Source organism: Anneissia japonica, unplaced genomic scaffold (assembly GCF_011630105.1).
Source record: "Anneissia japonica isolate Jap-2015-1 unplaced genomic scaffold, ASM1163010v1 scaffold7731_len1735946_cov199, whole genome shotgun sequence".
Lineage (NCBI taxonomy): Eukaryota > Metazoa > Echinodermata > Crinoidea > Comatulida > Comatulidae > Anneissia > Anneissia japonica.
The window spans coordinates 1,508,010-1,520,328 of NW_022758997.1; the positions used below are offsets into that span (position 1 = coordinate 1,508,010).

Here is a 12,319-nt window from a genome sequence, read left to right on the forward strand (position 1 = left end):
TGCGTACACGGACGTCTTGACGCCTGTGCGCATGTTAGTGGCACAAAAAGTTAACTCCTGATATGAATACAGTGTCGAGAATTTCCAGCTTCAGTACGTGCTTTGCATGGGGAAATTATGGAAAGTTTTGCAATGCTGAAAAGCCCTAAAACGTGCTTTAAATTATCTGAAGTGAGATATTGATAATTTCCAAATTTTGTCGCACACGCACGACGTGTGCGTGGACAGTAATGGCACACGAAATTGAACCTTGTCAAGTGTAATGTAAAAATGCCTCTTGGTTGGTAATGCCACACAAATTTTCCCTTCATATGTACTATGTCAGTCTGATAGCGTCGAAATACAGTGATTTTTGACAATTTTGAAGAAAGAGAGATGAGAGGGTTCCAAAAATTCATTCTTTTTGACCATGATGACATCAAAAAAAAATAAAGAGACACTTCCGAAAGAGAATTGTCTCAGCTATAACAAACATACTCACAGGTGGGAGACGATCAATCAAGAATAAGCGAGATACGTTCAAACGAGTATAAAAATAATGACGTCGTAAATAAAAATTCAGTTTTTTTCTTAATTCAAATGGCAATATGATGACGCCACAATGTCTGATCAGTCATAGTGCTGTCTCTTATACACATCTAGATGTGTATAAGAGACAGCCCTCAATGTTAACATCTAAATTTGGTATAGTGTTATTAAGTCTTGTTTCATTCAATGCTATTATGTCAATAGAATTATTCTGAATTAGATATTTAAAACTGTCAAATTTTCCTGTAAGTGTTACTATGTTAATGCCTAAGATACTTAGACCTTTCTTTTCAAATACAGCACAATTAACGTTCAGTTAGAATATCAGAGTGTTCATATTTGGTAAGGTTTGAAGTAAACAACATTTGTAAGTTTAGGGATTCACTTTCATTTAATACTGATAATTCGGCTTCATCTTCTTTGCCTTCATTTCAGTGTCGATTTCCACAGAATTTTGATTTATGTCCTACAGTGTTACATTTCCAGCAAATTACAGGTTTTCCATGGCGGCAAACACGGCGAGTATGGCCACTTTCACCGCAGTATTGACAGTGAGTTGATGATGAGGATGTTTCCTGTTGAAAGTTGCTTTGTGGCTTTAATATTTGAACAGTTGAGTTGATACATTTAATCAGTGCGAAAGTTCCATATTTGTTAAGGTGAAGGCAATGATAGACAAACTTAGATGCATCCAAACCATATTTACATAGGAAGGCTTTAGAGTTGTCAATGAAATTACTGTATCTGGATTTGAGCATGTCATTAGCTTCCCACACACGCATGTTAATAGAGCGGTCATCAAGTCGGGGGCAAATTCCAGACAAATACACCTTTCCTGATATTCTTGGTTGTAGACTTGATACAAGTTCTTTATAATCCTCTTGTAGCTCATCCTTGTTATAGTTTATATCACTGCAATCGTTTGTTCCCACATGAACAATCACGTTTTTTACATGGCTAACATCCAATTCTTTTATAGCTGATGATACTTGTTTGACTGTGTATCCACGTAGAGTTTTAACAGATGTGTTCCACATCTAAATATGACTACTAAATATCCTATTCTGATAATTATAATGTGATAACTAGATTTGAACTCGTCACTGAGGACGAGTTTGGTGATCCGCCGCACTTTGACCCTCAGGAAGCGCAAGCGGTGCGAATTGAATTCTTTTAAAATTCTCAAAATGGCCTAAAATCTGCTCTAGTTAGTTTTCAAAAAAGTGTAATTTTAAACATTTGAAAAGATTTACGCTTGCGTACACGGACGTCTTGACGCCTGTGCGCATGTTAGTGGCACAAAAAGTTAACTCCTGATATGAATACAGTGTCGAGAATTTCCAGCTTCAGTACGTGCTTTGCATGGGGAAATTATGGAAAGTTTTGCAATGCTGAAAAGCCCTAAAACGTGCTTTAAATTATCTGAAGTGAGATATTGATAATTTCCAAATTTTGTCGCACACGCACGACGTGTGCGTGGACAGTAATGGCACACGAAATTGAACCTTGTCAAGTGTAATGTAAAAATGCCTCTTGGTTGGTAATGCCACACAAATTTTCCCTTCATATGTACTATGTCAGTCTGATAGCGTCGAAATACAGTGATTTTTGACAATTTTGAAGAAAGAGAGATGAGAGGGTTCCAAAAATTCATTCTTTTTGACCATGATGACATCAAAAAAAAATAAAGAGACACTTCCGAAAGAGAATTGTCTCAGCTATAACAAACATACTCACAGGTGGGAGACGATCAATCAAGAATAAGCGAGATACGTTCAAACGAGTATAAAAATAATGACGTCGTAAATAAAAATTCAGTTTTTTTCTTAATTCAAATGGCAATATGATGACGCCACAATGTCTGATCAGTCATAGTGATCTATAAAATCATATCTACAACTCATGCGCTTTCAGAATATGTAATAAAAATTGGGGGTCACCTTTCATCCTAGGGAGCTATAACTGATAAAAAATATTCATGATTTTAAACATATATATTTTGACGCACGTGTACGTGCACGCTTGAAAGTGCGAACGAAAAATTAATAATATGATTCAGAAATGACGAATGGTTAAGATGTTATGGGGTCATCAACGTTTTGAGGAAAGAAAGATGAGAGGGGTCAGAAAAAACATTTATTTTGACCACGATGACGTCATCAAAATGTAAAAAGAGGTCTCATATGAAAGAGAATTGTCTCAGCTATAACATACCAAAAGTTAAGAGACAATTGATAAAGGATAAGCGAGATACGCTTAAATGCGTATTTTCAAAAATGATGTCATAGCTAAAATTCAGTTTTATTGAATTCAGATGGCAATATGATGACGTCACAATCTGTATATCAGCACAAACGCGCGCAAAGATCACTATGTTTGATGCGTGCGTACGGCATTGCTATTGGCCATAAGATGACTGAAAAGAATGGAAAATTGTGAAAACAATGTCAGGAACCCAAAATATGTGAAAAAACTTAATGTCTAGCTTCCGTACATGCTGCATGCGCAAAAATGCGTGCGCGTAGTGGAAAATTTCAAAAAAATTTGAAATGCTCAAAATGGCCTGAAACGTGCTCTAATTTAGTCAAAAAGTAATTTTGAGCATTTTGAAATTTTGCATGCGTTATGGCGTGCACATGAAATATTTCGGTGCGTGACATTCAACCTTGACCTGAAGTTTATGCCCACTGCATATGATTTAGAAATGACAATTGGTTATGATGATATGATCAATAATGTGAAACACGTAAAATTGCGCGTAGATGACGTCATGCATGACTGTGCACATTGAACAGGTCACATTGACTATTCCATGCCAAGCCAAATGTTCGTTGAAGCATGCATGTACGTAGCTCAAGGGAATTTTGAGATATCGTGCGCACAAGAAGTGGGGAGAAAGAAAAATTTGAATACTGTACATAGTCTAGGCCTACAATGATATGTCAGTCTTGTATAGTGCTTCATGCATAAAGCCTCTAAGTGCTTAACATTACTACCCCGGTCATTGAATCAAACACGTATGGAACACATACTCAGCTCCCTGGGGAGAATTCCATAATATTGAAGCTACTAATCAGCGCAGTTATGTGCTTACACTATTAATTTGCATTTAGTTGTTGCGTACAAAGGAACATACACACCCACAGGGTTCTGGTTTAGTATAGAACACACTTTGATACTATATTGACAATTGTTATATAACTTCATTAGGGATACATCTTCAACATTGTGTCAAGGAATGTTTGCTACGATATTGCTGGTGTCATAGTTTTCGGGGGTCGAGTTGTCGTTAACAACAATTTTCAGCTTTTTGGATGTCTGTATCTTAGCCAAAAAAAGTTTATAACTGCATATATGGGGAGTGCTAATGGTGAGGCATGATTCCTCAAATTTTGGAGATTAAAAAAGTATTACTTTCGTGTTATGGCCTCCCGAAAATTGGTTCAGACAGCTTTTTCCCCCATTTTCGGACCTTTGCTACATTTTTTCTGATTACAGATTTGGATTCAGCATTAATTAAAAGTCATCCTATGACACAAACTCTCATGAATATAGGGGTTGTACAGCTGTAGATATTAGCATATGAAAATCAATATTAATTTCTCGGCGCATTATTTTATGCCAAACCACTTAAATTCAGACTGCCGCTACGGAAAAAAAAACAAATAAGGATTGAAGTCTCAAATTTAAAGGTTTTTCATTTCTCATGAATAAAAAATCTATGACCCATGGTGTCATGAATTTGTTGGCATGGAATGCAATGCTCCGATGTAATTACTTGACAAACAACCCAATCTTTTTTTCCACATGTTAGCAATATTTAATGCGATCTTCTGTTGAATATTCTTTACAGACAGTGCAGCATCAAAACAAGCAAATGAAGGTATAAATTTTATTACTATTGTTGTTTACAATTTACAAATTGCTGACTGTTTTAGTATTTTATCATTAGTATTATTTTTGTAATTATGAATACAAAACCTACTTTTTATGTAATGTTAAAAGCGCTCTGAAATATTCCAGTATACGGTGCTATAGAAAGCTTGCCGTTATAAACAATATTTTTATTGAATTACATTTTCAATTTTTTGGCAAAAAAAAAATTAATGAAAGATCTTCATTAAAAATTACTTATATTTTTTTCTTTTTCAGATGATGTTATAAAACAATATCTACTATGGTCTCAACAGCAATTGTGCCGTAATGCCACCCGGTTCACACCAGCAACTTTGAATACTAGATACCAAGTAGACATTGCCCACATGTTTACTGATCTGGACCTACTCAAAGAAAATGGAAAGAAGCAAGATACCAAACCAACAACTTTGGAGGAGGTTTTGAATATTATCAAACTCACGCCAGCCTGTAAAGTTCTAATAGAAGGTGAGGGCGGTATTGGTAAATCAACCCTTCTCAGGTACATAGCTTACAACTGGGCCACAGATGAATCAGATGAAACCTTCAAAGGTAAAATAGTCTTTCTTGTCAATATATCCTCTATTGACAAATGCGAAAGTGTTTTGGATGGTATTTTAAAACAAATAGACGTAGAAGATTTTTGTCTTAAAACAAATCTTAGTCAAGATCCTTTAATAAAACGATATATTTGGAATCATGATAATGACATAGTATTGTTGTTGGATGGATTAGATGAACTGAAAGATGGTAGTAAGAGTCCAATACTCTTTTTCAAAAAGCAAAATATGCCTAAATGCAAAGTAATACTTACATCAAGATCTGACAAAAAAATAGATGAGTTTGTTAACGAGAGCAGCATACACGTGAAAGTGAATGGATTCAATGCTGGTAATATAACAAATTACATTGGAAAACACTTTAAGTATTTTGGAGAACCTGCATTAGGAGACGCGCTCTTGAAAGAGTTAAATATTTCAGGAGATACAAATGAACACAAGGATGACATATCAATGTGTGGAACTTCAGTGGTCCATAGAGTTCTTATGTCAAATTACTTTTCCTGGATTTCAGGATCATGTACAGATAAACACAAGGATGTCATATCAATGTGTAAAAATCCAATGTTGCTTCTATCAGTATGCATTATGTGGGAAGAAAGGCAACACCTTCCAGCTGATAAAGCTGATCTATTTAAAGAGATTTTTAGAACCATCTTGAATCAGTTTATTGACAAACAACATGTTAAAGAGAAGAAAATTTCAATATTTAAAAATATTCCACAGAAGTATGTTGAATCAATGCTTCTGTTAGGAAAGTGTATGTATAATGGCTTAAAAATAAACAAACTTTCTATAAACAAAGAAAATTTTAAAGAAAAAGAAGAAATAGTTGCCTTAGCAATAAAACTGGGATTTGTGTACAAAGATTCACCATCCCTAAAATCTGATTTTGAAGAGATTTTTACAGCTCCTCACAAGTTAATTGTAGAGTCATTGGTAGGGTTTTACTTATGCAAATTATGTCAGGCCGCAGGATTGGAGAGTGAATGTTCAGAGGACATGAAAAGGTTACTGCAGCCATTGGATGATAATGAGTGGAAGATTATAAGAGAAAATGAACACTTACACACTGCAAAAGAGTTTGCAATTGGATTTCTAGGAACTGGTGCTGGCATGTTTTTAAATTATTGGATAACAAATAGTCTGTCAACATATCGCTCTTTAATGGCATATTTTGAATTTGTAAAAATAGAGCACAGGCTTGTTGTAGAAAAGACACTAATTGATCATATGACTAAAAAAAAATTAGAAATTATGCCACACATAAATGAAATATGTAAATCACTAAGAAAATTTATCCATCACATCATTCCTGATGTAGACATTCAAAACGAGCATTTCATCCACATTATGCAACGATTTTATAATATTAGATTAGGATCTTGTGGTGGAATTGATGTGGAAACTCGCATTAAATCTTTTTGTAAAGAAATGTCATCTGAAGAAAAAGGCACAACACTGGCCCACATATTAATTGCTGTGCCACACCACAAAGAGGTTTTCGAAGAAATAAATGAAATATGTGTTAATGATGATTTTAAATACCTAACAACAGAATGTCAGAAACTGCACTTGAAGTATGATATAAGAGTCTGTACGTTGTCTGGCTCAAGTACTGATTTATATGTAGTTCATCTGCTTACTAATGCACCAAAACTTCATACTTTGAAGTGCTTGCCAAATAGTATTACAGGCGCTATTCTGAATGAGGTGACGCAAGAGTGTTCTAGTAGCGGAGTCAGGTTAGGATTACAGGAACTTGTTATCAGTGGTAATGATCTCAGCAGCATTGATGGTTCATTATCTTTGTTGGTTATTGCCCCAGAAATGAATATACTTCACATGAATAATTGCAGTCTTTCTGGTGGTATTATGAATGATATGATCAGAGAGTGTTGCAGTCTAGGAGTTAATTTAGAATTAGATGAGCTTGATATCAGTGATAATAATCTCAACAGCATTGATGGTTCATTATTATCTTTGTTAGTTATTGCGCCAGAAATGATTATACTTCACATGAATAATTGCAGTCTTTCTGGTGGTATTATGAATGATGTGGTCAGAGATTGTTGTAGAAGAGGAGCAACTTCAAAATTAGAGAAGCTTTATATTAATGATAATAATCTCAACAACATTGATGGTTCATTATTATCATCTTTGTTGGCTATTGCTCCAGAAATGGGTAAACTTGAGATGAATAATTGCAGTCTGTCAGGTGCTATTATGAATGATATGATCAGTGAGAATTGTGACAGAGGAATCAAGTTAAAATTAGAGAAGCTTGATATCAGTGGTAATAATCTCTACAGCATTGATGGTTCATTATTATCATCTTTATTGGTTATTGCTCCAAAAATGAGTAAAATTAACATGAATAATTGCAGTTTATCAGGTGGTATTATGAATGATATGATCAGAGAGTGTTATAGAAGAGGAGTAACTTCAAAATTAAAGAAGCTTGATATCAGTGATAATAATCTCAACAGCATTGATGGTCCATTATTATCATCTTTGTTGGTTATTGCTCCAGAAATGAGTAAAATTAACATGCATAATTGCAGTTTATCAGGTGGTATTATGAATGATATGATCAGAGAGTGTTATAGAAGAGGAGTAACTTCAAAATTAAAGAAGCTTGATATCAGTGGTAATAATCTCAACAGCATTGATGGTCCATTATTATCATCTTTGTTGGTTATTGCTCCAGAAATGAGTAAAATTAACATGCATAATTGCAGTTTATCAGGTGTTATTATGAATGATATGATCAGAGAGTGTTGTGGAAGAGGAGTAACTTCAAATGTAGAGGAGCTTGATATTAATGGTAATAATCTCGACAGCATTGATGGTTCATTATTATCATCTTTGTTGGTTATTGCTCCAGAAATTAGTAAACTTAACATGAGTAATTGCAATCTGTCAGGTGCTATTATGAATGATATGATCAAAAATTGTTGTAGTCTAGGAGTTAACTTAGAATTAGAGGAGCTTGATATTAATGGTAATGATCTCAGTAACATTGATGGTCCATTATTATCATCTTTGTTGGTTATTGCTCCAGAAATGAGTAAAATTAACATGCATAATTGCAGTTTATCAGGTGTTATTATGAATGATATGATCAGAGAGTGTTGTGGAAGAGGAGTAACTTCAAATGTAGAGGAGCTTGATATTAATGGTAATAATCTCGACAGCATTGATGGTTCATTATTATCATCTTTGTTGGTTATTGCTCCAGAAATTAGTAAACTTAACATGAGTAATTGCAATCTGTCAGGTGCTATTATGAATGATATGATCAGAAATTGTTGTAGTCTAGGAGTTAACTTAGAATTACAGAAGCTTGATATTAATGGTAATGATCTCAGTAACATTGATGGTTCATTATTGTCATCTTTAATGGTTATTGCTCCGAAAATGAGTAATTTTAACATAAGTAATTGCAATCTATCAGGTCATATTATAAATGATATGATCAGAGAGTGTTGCAGTCTAGGAGTTAATTTAGAATTAGATGAGCTTAATATCAGTGATAATAATCTCAACAGCATTGATGGTTCATTTGCAAACCTTCATTTTATAAGGAGCGCCATTGCGCTGGCGCTCCTCAACACAATCTGAGAGCAAAAAATAGCTCTCCTTGATTTACCAGGGAACTAAAACAAAATGACAAACTTGTATTTTAAACATTGTTTATAATCAAAATCTATCGAATTTTGCAATTAACTAAAGCTAAATCATATTTACATTTGATAAAACAACATTTATTTACGTGGATTTCACGCTTATTAATAGTAGTAAAAACATACCGTAAAACCTCAAATAGAAGCTCAATGGGCCTAACCTTGAGAAGAAGCCCGTCTTGAATTGAAGCCCCCTCTTCAGTTTACAAAAGTAGTCTCAAATAGAAGCCCATGGGCTTCTTTTCAAGATAGCATGGGCTTTTTTTTAAATACATACACTGTACATAAATTTCAAAGGGAAAAAAAAAATGTTTAAACATGCTTGGTTTATGCAGTAGTTTAGGTGATTTAATTTAAACATTTTATATGTCTTTTTGACTACAATAATCAGATTAGATTTTGTGATTTGATAATCTTAATAATTTTGTAAATAATAGTTTTTTTTTTAATTATTGGTAATTAATGTAATTGAATTGAAAATTTTGTACATATATAATATAAAATATGATCCCTTTTTCTATTCCTAGTGGTTTATGATAATGCATACTTTTGGAGTCCGTACTGAGCCCAAAAAATCTGCAATGAAAATATAACATGTTTATTCTATTTTTATAGATTTTAAATTGTATTTTTTCTTTTTTTAAATTTAATTGTAATTGAATTGTGAATTTGTTATTGTTTTTTTTTTTTTTTATTAATATTTGAAGTTTTGTGCCATTTGTGTATTGTTTCTTATTGTAAATTCAATCGTTTGTACTGCCGACTATTTTTTAAAATGTTTTTATACCTGAATAAATAAATAAATAAATTTAATGCCAGTTTATACACTCAATGCTACAGGTGGTCCTATTTATTGTTTTTTTTAAGTAGTTGTTATGTTATGCCTAATACATTTATTTTACTATAATATAATGTTGAATACTGTTATGTTATTTTTACTATATACTTTGTAATAGTTTAGTCTGTATTAGCCATATTGTAGAGTGCATGTACAAAGTTCGCCCTAAAGTGCCCCTCATAAATTTTTGTTGGCCAAATTACCTGTTGGGTAATATTCCAAATAAGGTTAAGGGACTGTTAAATCTAGGTTGTGTGATGATGTCATCTACAACTTCATCCTTAAGCCCAAATTCATCTTAGTTATGTGGTGATGTCATAATAATCTCCCCCACATATCCTGTTCATAAATGTATAAAATGGGGTACAATCCTATCATTTAGTTAGTCCAAAAGTTCTAAAGTTAACATCAACTTTATTACACGTCTGCCGTAGTTTATTAAGTTTACCTATAGACCTTGCCGGTCTCGGACACCAGTCTTTGATCCAACTTACTTAGCCGTGTGCTCAGCTAATTTTGTAAGTTGTCGAATATCTTAGTATTTAATTGTGTTTTACCACCATCATTTTTGTTCTCTTTTATAATAATGTATCTATGTTTTTAATAATAAATGTACATATTGTATATAATACTAAGCTATTGTGTTTCCTATTCTTTGCATGTAACTTAGCAATTCCAAAAATTTACGGAATTCATTTTGAAAAGAAGCCCCCCTCTTTACTTTGCAAGAGTAGCCTCGAAAAGAAGCCCACCCAAAATTCGGGAAATAAAAGAAGCCCAGTACTTCAAATCAAAGTTTTACGGTATTTACACCCCACTTGCAAATGAACGATTCTACGGTGCATGTATGAAGCCACTCTGGTTTCTCACACGCAACGATTGAGAAAGCGGTCTTGTCTGTAACTCCTTGGTTATAATAAATTCATAAAATAAAGCAGATTTGTTTTTGATATGTTAACTCTTAATAGTAAACAAAATAGAGTGTAGGCCTATGACTCTCTATCAGAAGACCTAGAGTAGAATTTACACCACACTACATAGTTAGCAACCTGAGAAAGTTGAAATGCGTTGACTATGCAGTTGCAGGAGCATAGGGTGGTTCCCATCTGGGGTGGGGGGGTGAAAATTATAAATGTAGGATCGGTGGCGTAACAAAGGGGCCGAAGGACCGAGGCAGGCGCTGGGGACACAAAGGGCCCCCAGGCACTCTGGTGTTTGTAGCGTTTTGTGATGTATTTTAATGTCTATTTTGGCATCCCAATTGAGTTCTTAATTTGACAAAATAAGCGTATCTTAATTAAGATAATAATTTGTCTGTAACTGTAATTTCTTGTTACAAATTGTTTCACTTTTATTATATTACATAAAACAAATTATTGAATATTAAGTTTAAAACGTCAACAATAAAAAAAAAGAACAAAAAATGTTTGTATTCTTTTCTAATTATTACTGTTGCATGTGTTATTGGTATTATTGAAAATATTACACAGAATAATATAATATAATCAATTATTCTACAAACCAAACATGAAAATCTTAACTAAATACAGTACAACATTGCAACTAGTAATATTTGTTTGCCTTAATAATTTCAATTTCAAGCATTTTTTAAATGTTATTGTATTTTAAAAGCCTATTCAGTTAGAAAGATACAACCTATCTCAATCGATGTTATGCAGTCTTATGCAGTTTTAAGCTTTATGCAGCCTTTTCTCACAGGCATAAGCATGCGCAGTAAAGAACTTCGTAGATAATTATTGAACTGCCCATTCGGGTTGGGGAGGGTCAAAATAACCCCAAAAAGAAAAAAAGGGTTTTGATTCCTAGATGCCGGGAAACAAACTTTCCCGACTTCTGAGGTGTCTTTTAAAATTCAAGGTTTTCTGTTCTTGAAAATGGTCATGTAAATTTTCTCATTCTTATTACAGTAAATAGGCCTTTGTGTATGTATATAATCATAAAACATAATAAAGAGTAATAAAGTACAAGACAGAACTGAGCATCCAATTTTATATGCCGCCATCAAATCAGCTCAGCTTAGGCTTGCCTTTACAAGTTGAATCAAATATATCAGTTCCTGAGCACCTTATATTTATGTAACGTCAGTACCATCTAAATAAACCACTTCGGTTGATTCACTATACATTACACGACTATTGCCTATATCCTGGTCTTCAGTCAGTCGGGAACTGAAAAATGTAAAACACGACTGGGCTCAATATACCATGCAACTATATAATCAATAATATTTACACTAATAACTATTATTTCATTATCATTGTTAATTTGAGCTCAGGTTAGTACAATTTCAAGTTACTTAATCATTACTAACTTAAATTCCCAGTTTCTATTTATTTACTTTGTGAACATACGCCTTTAGATCGGCGGCACTCAAGGGTGGTGCGTTCCAACTTAAAATATAATTTTTGTTATTCAAAATGTTATTCAAAATAAGACCAAGCCTCCATTCCATTAGCTACAGTATTTCAGGCTCCTCAGGCCACATACCATTTACATGCATTATACATCCTCTCTCCATGAGACTGTCTCATTTGTTAAATTTGTCTGTAATGTAATTTGATTGTTTTTGACTTTGTCTTTTTAATGTTTCCAATTAAATTTTAATAATCAGTGGACCTTTCGGTCTTTTATTTACATTTACTTTTTAATTTTTTGGTTTTTTGGTTTCTTTTTTAACTTCCTATTGTTAGGACTGGTTTTTTTTTGTTTTTTTTTCCTCCATTTTATCTGTGTTGTATACTGGGCATTCTGGGAGAACAGTCCTTTAGCTG

General features: G+C 33.4%; 1 protein-coding gene across 2 annotated transcripts in view; it reads left to right on the plus strand.

Annotated features, from left to right (window-relative positions):
- LOC117125536 overlaps positions 1–11,297 on the plus strand; it is a 33,326-nt gene extending 22,029 nt beyond the window's left edge. For both annotated transcript variants that reach the window (XM_033272058.1, XM_033272057.1), the window contains 2 exons: positions 4,382–4,411; positions 4,681–11,297. In XM_033272058.1, coding sequence (XP_033127949.1) covers positions 4,382–4,411; positions 4,681–8,627 — 3,977 coding nt within the window. In that variant the 3' untranslated portion in view covers positions 8,628–11,297. The remainder of the gene's footprint in view (positions 1–4,381; positions 4,412–4,680) is intronic.
- The last annotated feature ends 1,022 nt before the right edge of the window (positions 11,298–12,319 follow it).